The sequence below is a fragment of the Perna viridis genome, chromosome 15 (genome assembly GCF_037379345.1).
Source record: "Perna viridis isolate PV_CMFRI_1.1 ecotype Kerala chromosome 15, ASM3737934v1, whole genome shotgun sequence".
Lineage (NCBI taxonomy): Eukaryota > Metazoa > Mollusca > Bivalvia > Mytilida > Mytilidae > Perna > Perna viridis.
Genome location: NC_142459.1, coordinates 6649557 through 6676511, shown reverse-complemented (window position 1 = coordinate 6676511; position 26955 = coordinate 6649557). Strand labels below are relative to the sequence as shown.

General features: G+C 33.8%; 2 protein-coding genes and 1 long non-coding RNA gene across 7 annotated transcripts in view; 1 reads left to right on the top strand and 2 right to left on the bottom strand.

Annotated features, from left to right (window-relative positions):
• Positions 1-1710, bottom strand: part of LOC148596727 (CD109 antigen-like) — a 57634-nt gene extending 55924 nt beyond the window's left edge. For 3 of the 4 annotated variants that reach the window (XM_088563182.1, XM_088563183.1, XM_088563184.1), the window contains exon 1: positions 1626-1710. The gene's annotated coding sequence lies outside the window, so the exon portion shown is untranslated. The remainder of the gene's footprint in view (positions 1-1625) is intronic. The other variant, XM_088563185.1, reaches the window with a different exon arrangement.
• LOC148596726 (uncharacterized) lies at positions 1569-12381 on the top strand. The gene is made up of 3 exons (XR_015918973.1): positions 1569-1757; positions 11266-11362; positions 11901-12381. It is a non-coding gene; the product is annotated as an uncharacterized LOC148596726 (long non-coding RNA).
• LOC148596725 (uncharacterized) lies at positions 3851-26919 on the bottom strand. Of its 2 annotated transcripts, none has more exons than XM_088563186.1 (14): positions 26823-26919; positions 23214-23305; positions 21178-21298; positions 18566-18646; positions 16814-17870; positions 16166-16233; positions 15072-15352; positions 14311-14500; positions 13151-13574; positions 12224-12353; positions 10939-11034; positions 10252-10347; positions 9556-9647; positions 3851-8482 (listed from the first exon to the last, which is right to left on the bottom strand). In XM_088563186.1, the coding sequence occupies exons 2-14, from the start codon at positions 23301-23303 to the stop codon at positions 8356-8358; spliced, it is 2853 nt and encodes a 950-aa protein (XP_088419312.1). In that variant the 5' UTR covers positions 23304-23305; positions 26823-26919; the 3' UTR covers positions 3851-8355. The 2 variants fall into 2 exon arrangements, with proteins under 2 accessions (XP_088419312.1, XP_088419313.1); XM_088563187.1 differs by lacking the exon at positions 26823-26919 and adding an exon at positions 26615-26709.
• Between the last annotated feature and the right edge of the window lie 36 nt (positions 26920-26955).

Here is a 26955-nt window from a genome sequence, read left to right as displayed (position 1 = left end):
AAGGGTCTATAAATAGCATGGGAAATCCCAGTGTTTTCACAAGATAGGGGTATATATAAAAATCATTATGGAGATTAGGCTTCACATCACAAGAAGCAAAATGCACCTATAAAATGTACAGAAATGTTTTTCCTTTCAGAAACTGTTTAAATTTTTTAAATAAGATGAGAACTTTTTTCACAGCACTATGAGGAACAGGGGTAATTTTTGCGTAGGACTATTTTTGCGTACGTTCCGAATGCTCATTGGTTGAATTGGTGGTCTGTAACCTATAAAACTCCGTAAAAAAGGCATAATTTCAAATCTGATAAGCATTATTTCTTTATATACACATAAAATTGATTAATGAATAAAGAATCTAATATTTGCAAATATATATGTGCTAAAGATAGTTCAAGGGTACACTCGATATACGAGAGGGCAACAATATAAGTATAAAGAAGTGATGGAGAACAATGCATACAATGTATAACATAGTCTTAGCAAACAACGAGTCAATTCATTTCCATGAATAATTACCGAAAATATGATTGCAATTCATATTCCAAACAAGAAAATCAAATGTTCATTTTGCAAATAAAAAATATATATACTTCCCCACAGTCCGCATCTTTCTTAATTTTATGAATACAATTGTAACCCTTCCAAATTTTAAGTGTAGCGAATAAAATTGGCGGGAGGATTATTTACATTTTGAACTTATTATATTTTGAAAAATCATATAGGCCAACAAGCATAAACTAATCAGAGGAACCTTGGCAATTACATGCTGTGTTATAAAGTATCGTCATAACCGTTCGCCTAGTCGTGGACCCAACCCTCTTTTTTACAGTCATGCAAGCTAATCAAGAGAACGGAAAACACAAATGAATATTTTGAGCACAAAAACATTTCTCTTCCGAATAAACCTATTGTTAACAATAATTGAAAAACTCAAATAAGACTTTTGCTAACCTTTACCGGTCAGATTTACATTTTTTGCGTTCACATGTGGCCGTCTCAACCAAATATATAATTCATACAAACAAGTTTGTTACTCAACCGAAAACGGATGTGTACGTTAGACCGTGTGAGTTTATATAATGGGGCACATTTGTGAAGTTCAGTTCATGTTTTAATATTGAAAAGGACTCATATGACAATTTTTGTAATAACCCTTACAGCTACCGTATAGCGGGATTTTTGTTTTTTTTTCTTGCGAGATTCTAATTTTCACTTTATTCGCGAGGTCGGGGAAGAATGCCAAGTTTTAGTCCAGATATTTCAGTTATCTCCCGTAGACCGAATCGAACGACACGAAAATAAAGACCGCGAAATTTGGTGCTACTTGCAGCATATAATTAAGAAGAGGGCATTTCGATGCATTTTGAATTTATGTCAGAAGAACTGAAGTGTACAAAAACATTTAGGAATGCATATGCTGACTCTACTTCCAGTAAAATTTGTATATTGTGAACTGTTAAAAGAGTTAATGATATATTCCAAGTTAAGCAGTAATGTTAAAAAAGAAACTAATAAAAAAATCATTGAGTACAAGAAATTAATTGTAAAAATCTTTAAAACATTTTTTCTTGCGTTTAAAAATCTACTTTATTTAGTAATTCTTTTATTAATGAATGAATTACCTTATGAAGGTCCCGGCGGCGATGCAAACTTCGTGAAAATGTTATACAACATGCACGACATGTTGTTTATGTATTAGTTACACAATCAATAGTCATTAATATCAGTATTACAGATGTTTACAGTGTAACAAGGTCAGTATTTTTTTAAACTGCGCAGTTTAAATTTAATTATCTCAACTAAACTGTACGCTATACTTAATTTTTTTTACTGAGCATCTTTTTTATCTGACATTTTGAAAGAAAACAAATACGCCAAACTTGTCTTATTTTGTATATTTGAAAAAAAAATAGGAAGCCCCGTCGTGCCATAGGAGGAATTGAAAAAAAAAAAACTCGTGAGCCCGAGGAAAATAAAACAATTGATTTTATTTTTACAAACAGCCAGATAATATAATGATTCCTGTTTTTTTCTTTTAAAATATCAAAAATCAATTTCATCGGCCAGACAACAGGAAAATGCTTGTTTTTGTTCTCTAATTTCTTAACGATTCAAAATACATCACAGCCGTTCTTTAGGAGGTAGACCTGCGGTAAGGGACATAACTCTTGAAACCAGTGATATGTGTGTATCATATTAATTAATTTTCAAAGTCTCACTGTGAATTCCCAGGACAAATGACATCTTAAAGTTGCATACCGTTGTGAAGCTTGGAATATAAGGCTTCCAAAATCATTATGCTAATGGTACGATGATTGTAGAAATTCTTCACAAAATTTACTTGAATAAACAATACTGAAAATCCACAATATTCATACACTTTTGTAGTTAATTACATATATGGTTTTAAAGTACACATTCTCAGCTTTATTTTGACTACTTTTAATCATAATACACACAAATAATGCACTTACAATGCATATGTGTAGGTTCAGTGTGTTTTTGGTACTACATAGGGGGTGGCCATTTGCCCCGGAAGTGGTAAGTGAGACCTTAAAAACATTTTATGAGTTTTTATGATTTTCTTCCTTTACATTTTATGAAAGCTTTTGGTATTGTGAGTCTAATAAGACCAAAACTATCAAAATCAGACATAGGACTACAAAGAAATGGTCATTTTTATATCATGCCCCTCAGTGATATTTTCCCTAAATTGCTAAAAAATTACAATTTCAACTAACTTGTCATACCAAATTGATACCTATGATAATTCAAGAAGTTGTAATAGTAAATATCATTTATCAGTATGAAAAAAGAACAGATTTCAACAATTTATATCATACCTATTTCATTACTGTGTGATTCTAAGTCTGTGCTGCGTGACTATTTGAGTACTTTGAATATCCCAAGCAGTGACGTTGTGTATTTCATGGATGACATCAAGTTATAAGTCACTGTTACTGATAAAAATCTTGTTGCTATATTGTTTTTCAAAATACCTTGCACAATGCACCTCTTAAAATATAGCCAGATTACCAATATCACTATACTGATTTTATGGGAAAATGGAAATAATGACCAGGAAAGGCAATTTTCCTCAAATTATGCATTTCTCTGAAATATGCCATAATTTAATTTATGGTCTCACTAACCACTTCTAACGTTTCCATTACTTTACATGTTAAAAAAGTAATTTTCAAAGTCTCACTGTGAATTCCAAGGACAAATGACATCTTAAAGTTGCACTGTTGCAAAGCTTGGAAAATAAGGTTCCAAAATCATTATGCTAATGGTACGATGATTGTAGAAATTCTTCACAAAATTTACTTGAATAAATAATACTGAAAATCCACATTTTTATCTGTTCTGCTAACTGACAGCATGGAGGCAAATTACTCACACATGTAAACAATATTCATACACTTTTGTAGTTAATTACATATATGGTTTTAAAGTACACATTCTCAGCTTTATTTTGACTACTTTTAATCATAATACACACAAATAATGCACTTACAATGTATATGTGTAGGTTCAGTGTGTTTTTGGTACTACATAGGGGGTGGCCATTTGCCCCAGAAGTGGTTAGTGAGACCTTAGTTGTACTGCAGTTTGTTGTACAATATCTTAGAGATGTATACACTGATACTCAATATGGGTAACAACAAAATTACGGAACACTAATCTGATTCATAATCGAGTCAAGTCCAAAGTAAATCTGGCAAAATAGATATTTCACCACTGGAGCAGCTGGTACCGTAATGCTAGTTTTAGTCAGGACCAAATGTCTAAGGACAACATTGCCATACCTCTACACTCAACTGCAGTTGAATCAAAGACAACATAATTGAGATTTTTCTGCTTTTATTTTGTATATATTCTGTAGAATAAGTATTAGGTACAATTCACAACATTAAATCAATACAATATAAAAATCCTTGTGGAAACAAATGTGAATATAAACCAACAATGCTATAAATAAAATTGGAAAATACATTCCTCTATAAATAGCAGGATTATACCCTACCGAAAATAAACAGGATGTTAAATCCCACATTAGATTAACAAATCAAGAAAAAAAAATCATAACAAGCTTTAAAGAATATCAATAATATTTCTTATGGATCGTTATGGTGTATCCATCTGCACCATGAAAACTGATTTTTTCAACGGGTCATAGTTCATAGTTTTCTTTTCCTCATTTGTCTACCCCGGACTTGACATTTTATAAGCAACTCGGCGGGTGTTTCTAGAAAAGCAGAGGATGCTTACTCTACCGGTGCACTTGGCCCATGCACCCAGTTTTTAGTAGAGTCCGAGTTGCTCATTTGCTTTTGTTACTTTGTATGTATAATTTTATTTACTTTATGTTCTTTGTTGTGTATGTCTGTTTTCCATGTCTGGTCTTTGTCACTGGATTGCATTCCTTTGTTTACCGCTATAACCTTGGTTCCCTAGATTACTCCTCCTCTATGTCCACCGATAAACGTTCAATGCAAGTTGGTAATGATTGTATACGCAACTCAAGTTTAGTACAATCAGAACTACTCCGTCATTTTTGTGCAACATGAAAGCATGAGTAGTTCTGTTGCAACTTTTTAAAAGTAAAACATGAGGGACCGAGGTAGGAAACCAGCCTCCAACTCTAAATTCAAAGTATTGCAAATAAACATTTAAATCAGAAATTAGATGAAAAGAACTTGCTGTCAGTTAACCAGCAAACAGACGAAAAGTTTGAGATAAGAAAAGGGAAAAAAAATTCAAGGACTTTAATTTGCATTTTACCAAAAAAGAAAAACCTGAACTACAACTGGAAAATTAACCTTAGAAACAGTACATGTGCAATGTTACAGTAAAGAAATTTATTTTTTTTCTCTGACTTCCATAATTTCTCAAATTTTGTGGCATAGCTGACTGCAGACGATAGAAATATTAATGATTTTCTTCATAGTACAAGCTAAACAGAGCTCATCATAACAAATTTGTAATTACCGCTCAGTAACAGACGTCCAAAAAGCCATAGATATCATATACCGGTCAAGATTTAGGAAAGATTGTTCTGAAGTGTGACCAAGCTAACGGCTGTATGTCATTTCATATTTCAAGTATTAATGACATTACTTACATTCAAAGTTGCAGATAAGGCATGTGGGCAAATTAACAAAAGTCACAAGTATTGAATTGATGTCAAGTTCTTCTAGAGCTATTGTGATGTCAAAAAATGTTCAATTTACTTATACTTATGTCTGTTTGTGAAACTGATTGATGGGTGTCACAGCTGAAGTCTGTGAACTTCTAGATCTATTCCTTAAGAAGAAAAGTTTAAAATAAAAGATGTTTTTTTTTTTTATTTTATATTTTTTTTAAAGAGACAGACTGCCAATCTTGGGATACTATTTAATCACCCAGGTTATGTTAGTTGGGCAAAGCTCTGTCATACTTCAGTAAAATCATTCTCTTAAAATAAAGCTAATAAAATGTTATAAGGTTTAAATATTTTCCCTACTTGACACACTAAATCTCGTTTAATAACAAACCACAAACCAACATATAGCAGTCTAAACTCTAGGTATAAAAATTGCACAATGTAATAATTAAAGTCAAAAGGCTTATCTTTCAGTATTGCATACAGCTCTAACTATATACTCGGTTAAGGAGGTAGACTTGGGGTATGGGACATAACTCTTGAAATCAGTGATATGTTTACATCATATGCAGTTTCATCAAAGCCTATCAAGCTTTCATTTGAAATAGAATGAAATAAATCCCAGTTACTTTGATGCTTAGATGAGATTGATGTAAAATATATAACACAAACGTTCCAATGATTTGTTTGAGTTATGTCCCTTACCCTAGGTCTACCTCCTTAAAACAATGTAATGAGAGTAAAAACATGAATATTAGAACCAAGCACCACACAAAATTACTCCACCTTAGAAAAAAACCATCAAAAAGTTTCTTTTTCCCCATGGTGAAAATTGTAAAAAAAAAATCCATAGCAAGTTATACTCGCATTATGCTACAATCATCATGAGCAAGTATGCTGACAGCTTTCCAATAATGCTTTTGATAGATAAAATAATGAAAATTGATGATGGTTGTTCAGAATGGGAAATGGAGATGAAGATACATGGAGAAATATCCTATACCATGTATTTTAATCAATTTAAAAATTATACAACCATTTCTTCCCACAATCTTGTAAAAATAATGTAGATGGACAATGAATGCTCTATTAGTATACCATAGTACTTTACATGCCGTGTACACTATGCCTATATAAGGTGTATGTATACAATTACAGGAATATAGATTTTTACCATATAGAGCCATGTAAAATGGGGCACATAATATTTGTGTGAATGCAACTCCACTTTGTAAACATCCATGTGGCTTAACATTGCTAATAATCCTGACCTTTCCTAAAGTGTGAAGAATTCAAAAACAATTTTAAAAAAAAACAAAGACAGGACCAATTGGACAGAGGAAAAATGAAAATCAAGTCTGATATACTAAAGTATAGACCAAAGAAAATCTGAAAGATGTCATGACCAGAATTCAAATATACAAACCCTGATTAAAAAACATTTTTTTTTGTCTGTTCATGCAGTTAACATTGAGACCCTGAAAACTACAAAATAATGTTAAAAAAAAACACACGAAGCCATCACAAAACACAGAGAGTATAAAAATATATATACAAAGTGTATTTCTTCACTTTGTTGATTTCAAGACTAGATATAATTTCTGCACTAGCAGAATACAGAAAATACCATCACCATAGAAGAGAGATCAAGAAAAAAACTAAGGAGAAAAGTAGAATTTCTAGTGGGGCAATAATATTCAGGGTTTTACATATTTGATCCATTTGTGCTTCCCATGGGCAACTTTCACATTCACTTCCATTCCAGAAAATGTTCATAATTTATATCAAGGTCAACTGGGGTCAACGTAAGATTAGCTACATTGCTATGTGAGCAAATGGAATGATATATCAATTGATATAGTACTATAGCAGCATTTCAGATATTATTCTGATTGGAGATGTATTCCACATTGCTAATACCGGTCTTTTTTTTTTTCAAATAAAAAATCCTTTCCTCGTCAAAGTTAGTTTGTATCAATTAATACAAAACAGCTATATTTCATACATAGAAAAACTTAAAATGTACCAGACTTCCCCCCTTTTTATCCAGCATTCTAAGTCCTTTTAATCGAAAAAGAAAAATCATTAGACAATGATTAGTTAAGGGGACATTTTCCTAAGAACACAAACTTTGTGAGAACATAAAAATCTTTCAAAGCATTTAAAGCAAATGGACAGATGGACAAATGTTAATAAAGGCAAGATATAATTTGCCTGCGATAATTTCCAAATTACTTCACATATGAACACAAGAAAAATGTGTGTACTCCACAAATCAACAATTATCAAATGCAGAAGAGATCAAATTAAAACTCGAAGATCAAAAATGAGAAAAGAGTTAACTCAAAAACAAAACAAGAAAAAAAAAGAACAGTTTTAAAAAAACAACAAAAAGAGCACCTTGTTTATTATTTAACAAGAAAGTTACCGCTTGAAAAAAATACTAGTAAGGCAAAAATGAAGAAAAAAAATAATACTAAAAATTGAAAACTCCTTAATGAAATTGAAGGACCTCCTAGATTACTATTAATTTTTGATCATAAGGTAAATATTTAGCCTACAGACATTAACTCTTACGGGTTAAATCTAAAAAATACAATAATTTTAAGAAAATGTTACCAACTGGATATTTTGCCAATTATTTTTTGGCTGTAAAGTTTTAAAGATATGCCCTAGGCTATAATATATCCTTTTCAGCTTCAAAGGCATAAAAAATCAGCCCCAGCAAATAAAAACTGACTCTAATCAAAAAACAACATAAGCTTAATATGTCCATAAGAACAAATAATGTGACAACTGTCAAAAAGTTTAACTTTCTTGCAAGGTCATAGTTCACAAAAGGTCAAACAGGGTTCAAACAGGTAATATACAGATGTCAACAAATCTTGTTAGAAAAAGCTACAAACAATAATTTTACAACAGGAAACCAGCCTAATAAGTGATGTCATATAAAAATACCAAAAAGAAGTAAGACAAAGTTAATTATAACAAAAACAAAAATACAAAAAATAAAGGTGTAATATTAAAGTATGTCCTTTCTGCAAAAAAAGAAAAAAAAACTTTTCCAACCTTTCAAACCTTTCCTAGATAAATTGTTTATATTTTCACTGAAAAAATAATACTTTCTTCTGGGTGAAATTAGCATTCTTTGACGATTGTGCTTCTGTGTGATCTGAGCTGTCAAGACATTAAGTAGGGTGTTCCACTCACTCCTGACCCATGTGACCTTTGGTACCAGCCTCAATATCCACTCGGCAAATTGGACATTTTTTATTTGTGACTAACCACTGGTCAACACACTCAATGTGGAATAAATGCATACATGGAAGTCTCCTGCAATAAAAAAAAACCTTATGTTAAGACTAACAAGACACGGCTTCACATCCGATCTCATAAAAACTAAATGGAAGGTTTAGGAGGAGTGGAGGCAACGTCATACATGTTAATCTTTGGAACAAGTTATGTGGGAGATTTCCCCCAACTGAAACTTTCTTAATGCAAAAATCAATTATTTCTTTATTTATCACTGAAAATACAGTAGTTTTAACCAAAATCCTGCCACAATAGATCTTTTGCTTTGACTTTTTTTTTTTTTATTTTGAGCAAAGGGAAGCACAAATGTCTGATTGGAGCAATGGACAGCAGCAGACTTCAAATTAAAATATTGAATTTATTATAGTTGTGGTAAGGACTTGGATACTTTTAAATTATTTATTACAAACCATTTAGCTACTTAATGAAGGGTAAATAGTTTGAGTTTCAAAGAAAAATGATTACTGATTTTCCCTTCCCACATCATTCGAAACACCTCAGCCTTTCTTGTTACACAAAAGAAAAACATCTGAGGCACTAGGCGGATGGATCTGTCCGGACTTTGACAGATCCCATTCTAAAACTATAGTTAAACTTTAGAAAAATTGTTTTTTTTACCGATACTTTTTTTTCTTAGCTCCTTGCTTTGTGCCAAAATTCTTGGAAGAGTTGTTGTTCTTTATTTCTAGTGCTATCCAACCAAACTTTTTAACACCATCTGGTGGACAGAACTACTTTGATTCGTGTAAGACTACCATTCCGAAAAATTTTTCAGGAAGAAATTCTCTGTTCTGCATCCGAGATTATTTTTTTAGTGTAGCAGATATGGCCGAGTAGTTCTGATTGTTCCCACATAAGACCAGCAACCAGGTTGGTAGGTTACATCCCTTTGAAAAACATGCTAAAATGGCTTGAATTCTGTAAATATGTTAAAGGACTATTTTTCCATTTAAATGTGGGAGATGCTAAATTTTTCATTGATAATGTGGGAATTTCCTATCTTATGTGGGAGGGTTAGCAGATATGGTTAACATGTTGGATGGACCTACAGAAAGGACAGGATAATTCCTTTATCACCCGAAGTTTTAACTAACCTAACATCCTCTCCATCTTCAAACTCACTCAAACAAATCGTACACTTCTCCTGGAGATTATCTTCTCCGTCAGAGTCGTCCTTCTTTGTCACCTAAAAAATGAGTAATAAAAGCATTCTTCAGTTTCAATGAAAAAATTGAGGCTTCAATAGATGTTTTGGCGTCCTATTAAGATAGTTTTGGTTTTGAGCACTTCTTTTTCAAATTAATTTCAGATTTAGATCATCCTATATATTTGATACTAACGCTGTGGCAAATTTGGGAAAATCAAGGTTGGCTTATTATTCATAACTCAAGTGCTCCTAAGAATAAACCACAAAATAAAGGGGCTCTAAAATTCCTACTTCAAATTTTCACCAAGAGAAAGTAACATGTATACCTTTTCATATGTACAAGACAATGTATTTAGCATACTTTTTTTTATATGTTTGACCATGTGCATTATGCACACTTTTTTATATGTATGATGCAGTGTATTTTGCATACATTAATACGATCCGAGCATTATGCATACCTTTTTTTTTTAAATTAAGGCAGTATATTTTGCATACTTTCTATATGTATGATCCTGTGCATTTTGCATAACTGTTTATGTATATCTGAAGCAGTGACTTTTCAATACCTTCTTATATGTATGAGGCAGCATATTTTCCATAATTATTTTTTTATGTGTATGAGACAGCGCATTTTGCATACCTTTTTATATGTATGAGGCAGTGTATTTTGTTCTATAACATCTTGACTAGCACCTCTATTGATGTTTCCAAGTCGCTCCTCCAGGTGTAATAATTCCTGAAAAATTGCAAGTCAAAATATCAATAGTTAAAGCTCACTATTATTGGAACTGATTTTTTCAAAATTACATCAAATATCTTTGCATTAGCTTTGATGGATGAAAAGGTTCTCAAGCAAGTCAGAAACTGCCACCAAATAAGCACCAACAGGATTTTTTTTTTCATTTGAAAATCATGTGGTATCAAACATATGATAGTCATTTGATAATCATATGATTCTCATTCTGTTAATTTTGCCTTGAAAACATATGATAATCATGCGATTATCATATGTAAAGCAAATTATATGTAAAGCGAATCATATGATTATAATATGGTGCTCGATTTATATGATAATCATGATGCAAACCATGATTCTCATGTGTGGCACATTTGCCTGTATAACCCCCATAAAAATAATAAATATTTACAGTAAATACATATCAGGGCTTTGTTTTTTAACCACATATTTCTAAACCTTATCTTTTTGTTCGAAAACTGTCCTATCTATAAATTCATGGGAAATGCTCAGAAATTTGTGAAAGTCATAATTTGAAAACACTTCTCACTATTTCAATCCCTGTATGTTGGAAATTCATCGGATACCTACCTCATAAGAAGGTCTATGATGAAGCATCATTCCTCGTAATCTCATTTGCATATTGCGCGGCAGAATGTTCATTGGATTCAGCGGCTGTGGAGTGTACTGTAAGAAAACCAGAAAATACATAATTAACACGCATTACATACTTCTTTATGATTTCTGCTATTTCCCGCCAAATTACTTTCTTTTTGACATGTGGGTTATTGAATTTGACTTGTTTCTCCCGGTAGAGTTTTAACATTAAAGCTGTTGCTGCATCACACCATTTAAAATCTGACATAAGTACTGGACCTTCCTGTGCCACATTGTTAGCAGATATTTTATGTATTTCAGGGCAAAAACAGTTGAACAATAGAATACACCCTACTTTGTACTAGTCTGACACACTGAACTAGATCTTCGATAAGCTCAAAGAAGCAGCAGGCAACAGGTACATATACCAACCCATTCAGACTCATTATTTTGACTCCTTGCCAACCAGTCGTCAATATATCCTCTAAAATATCTTGTGCTCTACAGAGAAGCAGTGACTACCAATTTTAAAATCTTTGGCACATCTTGGCCGAGAACAAACCTATAAACTCCTGCACGCTAGGTAAGCACACTACCCTGAGACCATGGAGGCAGTTCATTACCTATGAACACTGGATATACAAGCCGTATTTATGATATCAGGTAGAACAGACAGCACGAAAAACCCCGAACAACTTGTAAAATTACAATACAACAAAATTTCTTTGTATCTTTTTTCACTATCCAATCAGATTTTTAAGTGAAGCAATACAGAACAGTTGGTCAAGAGTATCATTTTAAAAGAAGTTTTACTTTATCTTTAATTGAATTTATCTCAATATGGTTAGTAAACAAAACTGAGAACTTCTCAGAATCAATTTTCCAATGATAGATGTTGGGACATCAAAGTATCAGAAATTTGTTTATACATGGCAGATTTTTTTTCATTTAACAAGGGTATGGGGAAACAAACTAATGATACCGGCCTACGGTTATACATCCTGCAGACTTACGGAACATTTCACTTACAAAAGCAGAGAAGTCAGTCTATATAGTCTAGTCTAGAATAGTCTACTTACCTTAGGAGAGAAGTCAGGATGTATGATCTAGTCATGATTAGTCTACTTACCATAGAAGGGAAGTCAGGATGTATAGTCTGGTCCAAAATAGTATACTTACCTTAGGAGAGAAGTCAGGATGTATGATCTAGTCATGATTAGTCTACTTACCATAGAAGGGAAGTCAGGATGTATAGCCTGGTCCAAAATAGTCTACTTACCATAGGAGGGAAGTCTGGATGTATAGCCTGAACAGAGAATGGATGAAGTCTTGGTGGATGATAGTGTAGATGATGATGAAGATGTTGATGTTGCAGATGTTGTGGAAGAGGATTCATCTGATTCTGTCCACTGAAAAAAATAAAAGCAAGCAAATTCATAGGATCGTCTGATTTAGCATAGCAATATTTTTAAATCAACTGTCTTTTTACACAAAAGGATGTCTGTATACATTAGCAACATATAATACATTTTCAAATCTGCATATTATTTTCATGAAAGAGTAATCAAGGGAACCAAGGTTATAGCAGTAATCAAAAGAATGTAATCCAGGGACAAAGACCAGACATGGAAAACAGACATACACAACAAAGAACATAAAGTAACTAAAATCATACATACAAAGTAATGAAAGTAAATGAGCAACTCGGACTCCACTGAAACTTACTCTTAATCAATTTTAATTTAAGAACTTAACACTTTTCCAAAACAATGAAAGTTCTTTTCAGTAATGTACTTTCACTGACATTCTTCAAATTATTTGGAACATAAGAACATGGTTGAATGTTTACCCGAACATGACATTTTATAACACAGCGGATTTTTCTACAGGACGCTCACCGTACCGGAGTACCTGGTTCATGCCTCCTGCTTTTAGTGGAATCAGGGTACCTCCTTTACTTAAGTTTTTATGTGCATGTTATTTTATTTGGTTTTATGTTCTTTGCTGTGTTTGTCTGTTTTCCTTCTTTGTTATCTTAGATTTAAGTTCTTTTTTATTACTGTTATAAACTTGGTTCCTTTGATTTCCCTTCTATTTTTTTCAATTGAGACAAATTATGTCAAGTCAATAACTTACCAGGCTAAATATAAATAAGTGTACATCAAACCATTTCAACAAAGGGTACAAATGAAATTCACTAACTTACCACATCCTTCCTGTTAAATCAACATGTCCCTGTGGCTGTTGTGGTCTGTTATCAGCTCCACAAGACCCTGCCTGGTTAGGAGGGGGAACAACATGCCCCTGCCATGGGGACCAGGCCATTTGTGAAGGTTGGGAGTTAGGTGGACCTCCCATACAGCTGTCATTGGGCACTTGTGTTGTTTGTGGCATTGGCTGATGTTGAAACAATGGAGGTCCTTCAATGTTTCTGGCCTGAAGCTCCATGGGCTGGGGATGGAAGATCAATGGGAGGATTGGGGGTACAGGGAAGAAAGCCCCAGGGTGGTAATGGTGGTGATGGATATGTGCCCGAGGGGGTATTGGAGGGTGTGCAGTGTGGGGGTGGAGTGGGGTCTGAGGGTGAGGATGGAAGCTTGCAGCATTCCCATGGCCATGGTCACAAGTACCTGAAATATATCAATTGTATTCGTATTTTTGAAAATGGTAGGTCTTTTTTTTCCATATAAATTTGATTTTTGAATAAGCATTGTTCATAAAAATAAATTGATTTAGTTACACCATTGCTATTAGGAGGTCTCTACTTACTTGCAGAAGTCTAATAAAAGTTTCTTTCATTGTAATCTACTTTTAAATTGTGCTATGATCATTTGTACTTGCTACTAGGATTGACACTTTACTCTGCCAAAGAAATAACTGCCTGTACATGCTGCAATATCATCAATACTTTTGTAACAAACACTGCCAATGAGGAGAAGCGCCTATGATTATGATACTACATGTATCTTTACAGACCTTTTTTCCTAAACTGCAAAGAAAGTAAGAGTTATTCCAGGAAAAATATGTATAGGGGAATTGGACAGCATCTTAAAAAAATTGTATGGATGGGGGTTATTCTTAGCATACATTTGAACATAGTAATAATTTGTTATGAACATTTAGTTTTAATTTTATGGTTGGTGGGTATAAAAAATGTGCTGTCCAACCCTCCCAGACACTTTTCCCAGACACTTTTTCCTGGAATAGGTCTAAAAGAATTGTTTACCTATGACTTATATCCTTAATAATACATCAACCATGGGCTCAGTGTTTTGTCTATGTTCTTGTTTGCTTGTTGTATGCAAAAAATAAAAAGATTACCACATAAACTAAATCTATCAACACTCAACTATAACAGATACTAACCTGAGCACTGTCCATGTGTGTGTGAGGTAGGCATATGTACATGGTGGGCATGGCCATTGTGATGACCACGCCCACTGTGAGGCTGGTGTGGGATGTGCATGTGGGAGTGGCTGTTCTCATGAATGCACCTGGCACAGCCACATGGAGGTCGATGTATATGTTGCTGCATAAAAGCTTGTCTTCTTTGTCTCTGAAAGGTGAAAAAACATAAATTTATAAAACTTATCATTTGGAGCTAGGATTATTAAAAAATATTATGGGTACATTACATTTGTTTAACATCAGCCCATAGCCTCAGATTTTCAAAATCAGCATACCCATTGTCTTTTTTTCACACCTGGGGGTTCATTTGCTCTCTGACCTTTGAATTTCGGGGTACATTTTTTGAGTGTACAAATTGATAATAAATCTGGTTTCATATTTTTTCACCTTGAAAAAAAAAACCAAAAAAAAAACCACTTCTTTATAATTTCAAACAACTTCTTTGATTGGACATGGAAATCAAAAGTAGTCTATCAAACTACATGACATACTCAGACTAATATCTCTACATTCCACTATGGTACACGAAAATATTATTCTCTAATAATGATTCATTCTGAAAATTATCATATTCAAAGATGGATGACCAAATAAAATTAATATAATGTACGTGGGTGAATGTTTTGACTTGTGAAATTGAACATACTTTTTGTAACAGTTACCTAAAAGGATATCATGGAAAGCTTGAGAACCAAGAAATTATCATTAGTTTGCCTAACCTGCTGTTGACATGCATGACCACATGCTGGATGGTCATTTGGACGGCAACTCCCTTGTGGAGCACGCTGATTAACATGGTGAACATGAGATGTTGGTCCAACAGCCTGTCTGGGAATTCCTGTGAGACCACCATACATTCCTGATGAAGGTGTGTCTTGATTTGTATTGTTGTCATGGTTACCCGAGGTAGGCGTGTCCTGTGTTGGAGCTGCTGCATTTGATTGGCTAGTGGGAGGGGCAACTACTGGCTGAGATAGTCTTTGTGATTCTGCCTGCTCAGCTGTAATAAAATTAGAAGATATTCACAAAAAATAATTTGTTGGGATAAATAAATCATTAAAGAAAATTTACAAACATTATAAAAGTTGAATCAAAATAATCTAGATGCATGTACTTTATAAAATTAAAAAATGGGTGTGCATTTACATGTATTATTCAAATTATAATTAATGGGGGATTGCACATGTACATGTACATATACATACATGAAATTCCTATTCTACGATATTAAAAAAAACAGAAAATCAGGTCATAAAGAAATTAAATGCCATAAATGTCACAGTGGTACAAGTTCAAGTTCCGCGGAGGGAACGACCAAATATCTGCTTGGCAAATTTAACAGTTCTAACATCGTTGGGAATTTTTCAGACCTTTCTATGCTAACGTATTTTTCCCATTATTAATTTGATCCGATGGAGCAACGTAGCGAATAGAGTCGTCAGATTCTGAGACGTATATATATTTATAAAATTTCAATATGCTGTACACGTGATTCCTCAAAATTTACCATTTATCAATGTTATGCTATGACTACATATGTTTAAGCTTAGAATGGTTTCAAAAGACACTGGTGTTATTCTGTTTACTAGAAATGTCACAGCTTATTTGACATAATGCTACTGTCTGAAATTGCCAATACTTTTCAGTAGCACAAAAGCAGTCTGAAATAAGAGCAATGGAAAAATAAAAAAATTCCCCCCCAAATTTTTTTTTTTAAATATAAAAAATGTATTCCTGATATGTTTAAAAAGTAAGTGTGAGTCGGCAAAGGATGTGTGTTTTAAATAACTTGATTAATTTCATTACAACTGACCATCATCTGATTCTGTGAGATCAACAACCACAGTGGCACGTCCCGCAGAGTTCAGACGTCTTCTGGGTCTGAAACAAACCAATATCCATAGTTAGAATCCAATGTAGCAAACAAAATTTCAATTTCGACAGAATTCACTGTACATAACTCACTGAAAGTCATTCCTTCAACATGAAGTTATACACTGTATATAATTAGGGATGGATCTCTCCAACATTTTTCGTAGTGTAAAACATTGTAAAAGTGACTGTAATGACTTTCTTATGGTACTAATTTGTTATTTTCACAGTTGACAAATACATGTAAGCACTAAAATTAGTACCTGCAAAATTGATTTTTAACACTATGAAATGCTATTTTTTTAAAAATTGCAATAGGAAATTTGGGAGTATATTCAATTGACAGAATCATCGAGACTTAGCAACCACAAAAAATTATCCTTTTTACAATAATTCCAAGAAAGATGGGAGGAGAGACAATGTGATTACTACATGTTCTATATACAATAATGAATATAGAAACTGAAAACACTGGATGAAAATTTCATTTTTTAATCAATTAGGAGACAAAACTATGGTCAATTTCACAAAGAGTCGTAAGTGTAAATTTGACATAATAAGGCCAGAAGATAGTTATACTGCTACCAACCTATTAGTTTCTATATGAAGAACTTCTACATCACTGTCCTCAGAACCAGATGAGAGGTTTACCTCTGGAAGAATAGGGGATGTTGTCATCATGTGGAAATCTTGAGCATCTCTGTCACTAGATGTTTCAGGAGTCACTGTATTATCACCAACCCCTGACCCTGTCCCATTTGGCTCTTTGTTTTCATTTTGTAACTGTTGGTATCGTCTAAATGCAGATTTTGATAATTCATAAAGTGAACGCCTTGGTGGACCAGCCCCGTCATCCAGATCCATTAACAGTTCATTGTTAGCACCTGTTTGAGATGAAGGGGTTGTCTGCCCTTGTATTTGTTCATTTAAAACACGGTGCCTTGAGGGTTCGCCAGCAAGATCTAAGCCAGATACTTGTTGACTTTGAGCAATAGGTTGCCATGGTTTCCTGGCACAGGGTCGACACATTGGTCGATTTGATTCATTAAAAGGTGGAGTTAAATGACAACCATTTGTATTTCTGTTGGGAAGGTCTCTATTAAAAGCACTGAATCTATTGTCATTTTCATATAAACGATTTATCACAGCCGTATCTGTAAACATATCACTGTGAGAAGGCTCACGTTGATGGAATGGAATGGTCCTATGTGGGACTCTATGGTGACCATGAGGCAGGAAACTTCTTCCACTAGTATTGGAAGTCTGTTCTGGAGTCCGAACATGATAATGCTGATCAGGGGTACCAGTAGAAGGAGTGGGTAAATTAAAGAGGGAATATGGATTCATAGAGTCATACAATGCTGAATGCCTCTCATGTCCTCGTTCTGTTGGAGGATTGACCAGGGGGACATTACACTCAGTTTTTGGAGCCTTTCGTGAGTTTCCATGTTGACAAGATTGTCTCTCAACCCATAACCTTTCCCCAGTGTCGCTATCCTCTGATGAGTATACATCCATAGCATCCTGATGGTGACGGAGATCCGAGAGATGACCCATATAAGATCGGAAATTTTCTGTCATGTTACCACTAGGAAGGTCTGGAGCAACCATTTCAGGTTGAGGTATTGGGGTCACAGCTAGTTCACCTAAAAATAAAATATGAACCCAAAAAACTGAATACCCATGTTTGCTTGCAATATCATTGTTCTTAATTCATACAGCTTTAAAATTAAATGAGGTAAACTTCTGTACTTCAACAAGGTTTATCTGTTCACCAAAAAATACCCCTCTATCTAACTATGACTCCCAAATGGCAAAAAATGTAGACAACTTTTTTCCCAAAAAGGCATTTTCCGAAATACCCACATAAACCTCTGTCTTTCATCTGGTTTGTGTTTGAACACAATTTTTTGTAAATCAAAATAAGTGTAGATTTATGGGTGAGATTTGGAATGGGGGATTCATTAAGAATGGACATACAGCAAAATTTTATTCCCCAGTGGATAATTTTTCTGAAACGATGACACTGATCAGCAAAAACGGGTCCACTGTTAGTCATAACTGAAGGTGGGCACGACCAAACTCAGAAAATATGATAGAAAGTGAAAAATTAGGGATCATGTACCAGATCGGTTTATACTACTTGATTACGATCTGTATTTTTTTAACCGAATTCTATGGAAATGATCTGTAAAACCCTGAACTTTCTGAAATTTTAACTAAGGTACTATGCAGATATTCACAATCTGCAGAGCATAATTTGCAGTCAAAATTTGTAGAAAATATGGGAAATATGTACAAGTAAACGCCTGAGATTAATTTTTATTGTTGTATACTGTACCTTCAACTGTATCTGCAGTTTCTGCCGTTTCCATGGGAGCATCATCCTGGTTCACCCAAACACCAGTACTTTCTGCTAAATCTACAATAACAAAGGAGGAACCTTAATGTATATATACATAAAAGGATTTTTGTCACTGAAGAAACTGTAATGTGAAATACATGTATCAGTATGGGTTGGCTGTTTTCATATTACTTTGGAATTTCATGCAACTGATCTAATAATGCATTAATTCATTTAGAAATTGGATAAAGTTTTATTGTGACCAAATACGCACTATACATGTATATAAAATATACAGTGAGCAAAGGAAAGTTATATCTATACTGTAAGTTATCCAATCCATTGCATTTTTAATCAAATCTAAAAATAGGTTTCACTTAATTTTTAATTTTTCAGTTTTAATTTTACATTTCACTTTGTATTAAGAAAGAAATACTAATATAGCATTGGTAATTCCCACATCAGCTCCATAAGGGCAGGAGAAACCTCGACTCAAACAATGGGTAGAAGGAAATGCTTTCGTTTGCCAGTATTTATTCCTTGAATGATTGGCTCATATCACTATTTCCATGTACATGTATCATATCATGTCTGGGTTTGACACTAACTTCATTTGTTTGGTGGTCAACAGGACTACTTCAGAGGTAAAATAGGTAGTCTGCAGACAGTACTGACGGTCTCATTCTTAGATCTTACGAATAGGTAAAATTTAGATAGCACAACCATGAACATTTTTCAAGTAGTCCTTTCCAAAATTTGGGTGGCACAAGACTACCCGGACTACTGTTAGTGTCGATTCCTGTCTGTGTGTTGATATACAAATAAAACTTATGAGTATGTCTATACTCGAATTTACCTCAGATTAATTTTTTTATTACTCATAAGTTCCTTTAAAAAATTTACCATTTAATTCATGTCGTTCTGTACTACATTTTTCATACAATTACTTCTCGTTCTTACCTCCGAGATTGAAAAAAAAATCAAAATTTATTTTTCCTACGAGAATTTTGCACTGAACATATTGTTTATCTGCCATCTTGTTTCTATAGATATTTTGAGATGTTCCCTATTACCTCACAATTGAAGAGCTGAAATACCATGATTTCCCACCATTACTACTACTGACACTACTACCATAACATTACTACTATTTAACTTTTAAAACTGCAAAATTGAAAGAGTAAATATATCTATGTATGGTTGATTAAGCATTTCATGCTAGTTTCGCATCATTGATAACCCGCTTTTGGACCAGGGTACATTTATACACCAGTAAGCTGTACATTCTGTTTACACGAGGTTTGATTTTCACTCTGTTTACACGAAGTTTAATTTTTCACTCTGTTTACTCAAAGTTTGATTTTTCACTCTGTTTACACGAAGTTTGATTTTTCACTTTGTTTACACTAAGTTTGATTATGTCATTATATCTTGTGTGTCATGTGATTGTATTGTTTCATTATACTAGATATTATTTTGTGTAGGTTGTAATTGGATGGACATCATGATGTTAGTTTGTGATGGACTTTCGATTTGATGCACCGGTGTTATATTTCGATTAAACTGGTCTGCGCACCTGATACTCTCGACAAAATATTTGTTAATATATTATTCATATAACAAGTCGAAGACATGTCGGGATCACTTCAATCGAGTTCAAGGCATACAAAAAATGTATCATCGGTGTATCATTGGTTAAAAAAAAAGTGAACACCTAGACGACATAAAGGAAGTAACAGCCAATCAAAATGCATTATGGGATGAAAAACTAAACAATGGAGCTCACGTGAACCAATCAAATTGCAGAAGCAATCTTTCTGTCAGTTCCTAATAGTCAACTATATATGAGCCATTAGATATGGGATAATGCATGAGTACATAAATATTTTATGATTGTTTGAACATAAGTGAATTTAGAAAATAATATACATGTATATGTGTATATATATATAAAAACATGTACATGATGTTGATGTACTTGTAAATAAACTTTATCAATTAGACATTGAAGTAACGATCTCTACATGCAGTGGCAGATCTTGGGGAGGGTTCCAGACCCCCCTTTTGTTGGAAAATTTTATGAAGTTTTGCCCAAAAAATGGACAAAACTGAGCAAGACCACCTCCCCTCTTATTAAATTTCTCTATCAAAATTCCCATTTTATACATGTAAATTCTTAGATCCCCTCTGACGGGCATGTGAATTTACTAAAAAAATACATGTAAATTCTTAGATCCCCTCTGACGGACATGTGAATTTACTAAAAAAAAATACATGTAAATTCTTAGATCCCCTCTGACGGGCATGTGAATTTACTAAAAGAATACATGTAAATTCTTAGATCCCCTCTGACGGGCATGTGAATTTACTAAAAGAATACATGTAAATTCTTAGATCCCCTCTGACGGGCATGCGAATTTACTAAAAGAATACATGTAAATTCTTAGATCCCCTCTGACGGGCATGTGAATTTACTAAAAAAATACATGTAAATTCTTAGATCCCCTCTGACGGACATGTGAATTTACTAAAAAAATACATGTAAATTCTTAGATCCCCTCTGACGGGCATGTGAATTTACTAAAAAAAAAAATGTCCTGGATACAAACCAACGGTCTCTTCAGCCAAGAGTTCAGCTTGAGCAGTCACTATATCCTCAACCAGATTTCCTGGTATCAGAGAGTCACCTCCTTTGGTTTGATCATCAACAACTATACCCTCTTCATCAGGCTGTAAAGATATATTATAACCAGTAACATTAAGACCTCCATGTATAAAGAAATTTTGAAATTCCCAATGACACGAGTAGAGTGAGCTGACATAAGCTACAGTTCTAATGTAAATGTACATGACCAAGTAATTTGAAGGGGTAATAAAATACATTTTATACTGCAACCATCTATTTGAGCGGTCAAAATGTATTGACCATATATCTATAATCCGAAGGGATAATGAAGTACATTTTACTGCAACGATCTATTTGAGCGGTCAAAATCCATTGACCATATATTTCAGTGTTCTAGGATTCCTATTTCCTGTTACCCAGGGCAAGTAAAATTTGGGTCAGGGAAAGTTAGGTACTTAGTTACACTATCCTGTGGCAAGTCAAACTTAATATGCTGTAAGGATTTGTTTTGTTAGGAAAGCAGTCATTGACTGTGGGAAAGTTGATTTTATATGGATTTTTCCCGAGGAAACCTCAATTCCTGAAAAATCCTAGAACACTGTATTTATAAGTGATATATGGTCACTGACTGAATATTACTTTGTATTTTGACATCACAAACCTTACAATGTTTTAAAGTTGCTGCCAAGAGTTAGATGCTGTCCACTTCGAATAAAAAACATTGTTTTTCTTGCTTAAAATTTCTTGTTGCAGAATAAAGACAATAACAGTGCACTGACAAAAAAAAACTTTGATAAACACTGTACATTATACGAATTCAGCTCAAATTGGTGAAAATGCTTGGCACAGCCTCACATTTTCACACTATTCTAAGCCTTGTCCGCATATCAGTTTTATGTTAAGTCATTGCACTGTTATTGTCAATATAAGTCAATACACTTACAAAATGTACATTGTATTTCATTCTCTTAAATCTTTAAGGGGTTCAAATTAGTGGTGGTCCAAGGTGCAGCACCCTCAATTTCTGACCCAGGACCTTTGTAACTTCATTTACCTATATTGTAAGTCCTGGACCTTTACCATTTTCCTGTCCCGTGCGGGTCCGGGTGTCAAAAGAATAGGCCTGCAGCAGTGCTACATAAAAGTTTGTCGTAAAAGACAACTACATGTAAATAGTACTCAGAACCCTAGCCGTGGGCTATGGCCCTCTGCCCACAGAGCAAATGAGTTGTGTCCCCAAGGTGGTGGAATGGGGTACCCCTGGCGTGTTACATGTACATGCTGGGGTTGTCAGGCTATAATACAGAAAACCTGACTGCAAACCATACTGCACAATATTGGGATAGATGCCACATTCCTAACATGTTAAAGAACCCTACTGTGGTATTCTCCTGGAGTAGGAACTATAGGGCTCCGTTTCAGGAGGCTATATTGCCCAATCCTACCCACCTCTCATGTTTTCAGTGGCAATCAAAATTTGTCAACCCCATTAACCTTGTGAACCATCCCATTTTTCATTCCATCATCATTTCATGTTCATTGCCTGAATATAGCTGAGATATCGCTGATCAGGTGTTAAACCCCAACAATCAATCAACCATCTTCCCAGACCCTTTATTGGGGACTTCAGGGCTTAATCTAGAGGGAGGAATAATCAAAAACTTCTCCTTCTTTGTGCTCATTTCTCCCATTTGTTTTTGACGGGAAGAAGTTTTTTAAATACATGTAGATTACATAAAAAAATGTCAATATTGTTATTATATTACACTTATACTTCTGCTTGTCACCGATGTCTAGATTAGGCTCTGGAACTTATGACTTAAAACTTGGAAGTCCGTAACTTTCCACTCTTAGAAGTAATTTTGAACCCCTCAAAAAATCAATTTCAAATACAACATGTACATGTAACACAGTGTCAAAAATTGTAGTCCAGGAAAGCACAGCCCTATAATGACATGAGGAGAACACTGTGTGCTTAGTATACCTGGTACATGTATGTAGTAACCAAGCAGTTTTTACCTCTGTTTTGATCTGGAATGAAGCCTCATCTGACCACCCAGTAGATTCACCAACCTCAGGACTCACAGGAAGTTGGGTAGAGGGATCCATTCCTGAAGAAAAAAAAAAACAGGCAATTTACAGAAAATGAATAATTACTCATGAAAATAATCATATATGATGTACAATTTTAGAGGACATCCAAATCATTCTATCATTGTAGACAATGGAGTGGAGAAATTAAAATTATTATATAGACAGTGATTTACCGCTTTTCCTGGTCGCAAAAATTCTGTGTTTAATTCGGTAATTTCATTCTCTGACTTTCTCCCGCCAAAATGTTACAACACAAATATTAATCCACTATTCACAAATTTAAAATCTGTCAAAAATAGCAACCATTGATTGATAACACAGAAAAACTGTCAAATAAATAGGATAATCACTTAGTTATTGTGATAATGTGTTAATAACCAAAATATAATCACTATCGTGCCAAGAACATATTCAAGTTTAACTTGTTAAATCTAAGCGTTCTTCGGCAATTGTGATCATATTTTAGTTATTCACTCTTTTGAATTAATTATCCGATTATTTATGCTGATGGAAGTGTAGAGTTGTGTGCCTAAATATGAACATTGGGCTGTACAAGTTTTATATATTTCATGTTATACAAATACAAAACCATGAACAGTTGGGATAAGAATGGATACACATTCCAAACTTTATACAGTTTTAAAATTTGATTGCTACATTTGACAAAGGATAAAAATTTGACCAGAATCAAAGCATCCCCTAATTTCTATTCAGTTCCTGTCATAACCTCCAAAATAAAGCCCAACCTTCTGTTTGGGATAGGCTCTTTGTGGTATAATTTCAAAGAGATCCATTCCCTTTAACTAGGTACATGTATCATCCAGAAATGAAAAACAAGTTGTAGGTGGAATAACATACAGTTTAAATCATCCTTATACATGTACATGTACTTTTACTGAAGTTACAAATGTACATGTACTGAGTACATGTATAGTATGTATACTACTGTCACCTACATGTATGCTACATGTAATTTCTCAACTCTGCACAGTGGAAATGTTGTGAGTGGAGTCACGGTGAAATCATCATCACAAAATATACATGTTGTCTGATTCCTCTGCCTAGCTACATGTACATGACAAAATACATTTAATGATTTTTATCGTTTAACAGCATTTCACTTGTATACAGTTAAAAAAAAAATGAAAAGAATTGGAATGAAGCAACTTTATCAGTTTTTAATTCAATGGGCACACAGTGCAGCAGGGATCGAAATTAGTCTAGACCACAGGTCTAGTAGCCAACAAAAATACCTTGACCTGCAAACAAGCCACTAGACCTGATTTCGAAGCCTTGATCAAAACCTGAACTGAATATAAACACAAGATGGTTTTGTTTTTAATAAAAGTGGCAATTCTCTCATTTTTGTTGTGTTTTTTTTTATTGCCAGCTAATGTGCACTGGAACTTAGAAGACAACATAAAATATTATCTTAGAACTTGAAAGGCTGCAAACTTTCAATTGATTAACTTGCTATGACACAACAATTTTAACTGCAACAGTGAACACAATTTTATTTATCATCTAGGTCTAGCTGAAAGTCAATGTCAGATTCATATTCAGACTCAGAGCTTTCCGTGGCATGGTGGATATCACTAGCTTTTAAGTGTTCTTTAGTCTTCTCGAGCCAGTCAAGTGTATCATATTTTAAGTTTTTTGTTCCGGTTATAAGTTTGCCGTCACCATCCCTACTAGCGTTATCACGATAATATTTACAATACATCTATCCCTTTTCCAATTTGTATTGAAGCCATGTGTAGACATTTACTCAATGATTCTGAAACGTTAAGCGCCTCTTCTTCGAGTCATAAACTTTATTTTGTTCCCCTATTTCATTGGAGGGTCGTTTTAAGGGGTAGGTTTCGATACCCCTTCAAAGTGTCACCACTTGTTTACTTTATTTCGGAACTACTCGGTTAATTTTCTGCACTTCAAATACTTACCTTTGTGTTATGAGAAAGGCTGAGAAGTTCCAATTTGGTTTACCTTGACACTGATCAATAGCGATGTATGTTTGAAATATGCCTCTCAAATTCCTTATGCGTTAAAAGACTGGAATTATGAAATTACTAATTCTGGGTACATTTCTGGAAAATTCTTCTAGACCACCAGACCAGTAGTGTAAAGCATTTTACTAAGCTGCGACTGATTTTAGTAGACACAGGCTAGCGGACCAATAGTAATTTCGAACCCTGGTGCAGTGAAATAGTGATTCCATGTGGGACTATGGAGCTGTTTTTTTTTTTTTTAATTTTGGTTGACGGTAGTGTACAAGTACATAAAAAAAAAAAAAAAAATCAACCAGCTAATATTCAATTTGTCACACAGAAACCAAGTCTCTACATACATTGTATGACACAGACAAAACCATACCATTTTTCATGTATGACCACAATTTTTTTTGGGACGTATGAAAAATGCCAAATTGACATGTCCTTATAGATACTGACTAAGTCTTTATTTATTAGACAGGAAATGTGTGATGCTTACATTGCAGATAAAACAGTTTCAGTTTCTAGCTGGTAATCACTCCATTTTTGACTTACTAAATCAGGAATCAAATTGGAATCACAAAATTGGTTGTTGTTTTAATTTCTGGATTGTGATGCACTGATGCATCGTTACCCCCAAAGTGCATGTACATTTGTAGGCTACCAGCATTTGTCAATCTATAATGCATGGTCTATGTGCTCTTAAATCCTTGACAAGATTTTGATTTTTTCATAATAAATTCTTAAACAAATATCTATTGTCATACATTCAAAGTAGACTTTCTATGAAACTTCGTGATAATCCATAATTTCGGCAACATTTAATGAAATTGTCTTTAAAATTCTTAATTTTGAGATTTTTTAACATAATTGTAGGTACATTTTTGTACAATGGACAATCTATCACTGCATAACTTGCAGTAAAAATTATAAGAAAATACTGAGAATCTGTAAAAATTAATGCCTCTGACAGAGACAGTAGCTAAAAAAATTCTTTGTTTGCCATCAGAGTACATGTTTGTATGTGAACATTTATACTCTTCACTGTAATGTACATAAATTGAATTTCATTGACATACTTGTGAAATTCAATGAAAAGTCAAACCATTTCCAAGCCTTTTAGTATGACAAGGCATTGAACAATCCCATTAAAAGCACCACAGATTTTGGTTCAAGCAGTACACATTTTACTCTTTGCCACTGAATAAAATTCATAATTTGTGTCAAGACCATTTGTGTAGTTTTACATTGTTCATTTATTTGTGTTATCTTTGATAATCACATTGATATGAAGTTAAATCTTTTAAACTCTAGTTTCTGTCTAAGATATCTTACCGTATGCTATTGTATTCTTTCCTTGTAAATCGTTTCTGATTCACATCTTCCCACACACTCCTTGTTGACAAAAATATCAACAAAGCGGAAACGTAAACAGAGAAGGAAATCGCACCTACGACATTACAAATCATTTCAGAACAACCAAATCTTTATAATTAACGTAAAAACGTTTGTTTTAGTCAATAAAAATAATTGAAAAAATTACCTTTCCTCAACAAAAGCGATCATGTATCGTTTGTTTTGTTTGTAAAATCCATTTTGGTCATGACAAGAAGTGAAGATTTCGTGACGTTTTGATTGGTTGAAAATAAATTTTTTCGAAGGTCAAGGTAATAGAT

Coding starts and splice junctions, on each gene's coding strand:
- LOC148596725 (XM_088563186.1), bottom strand. CDS start 23,303: ATGGATCCCTCTACCCAACTTCCTGTGAGTCCTGAGGTTGGTGAATCT. Junction 18,647..21,177: donor CTTGGCTGAAGAGACCGTTG/GTTTGTATCCAG, acceptor TTGTTATTGTAG/ATTTAGCAGAAAGTACTGGT. Junction 15,353..16,165: donor TCTCACAGAATCAGATGATG/GTCAGTTGTAAT, acceptor ATTTTATTACAG/CTGAGCAGGCAGAATCACAA.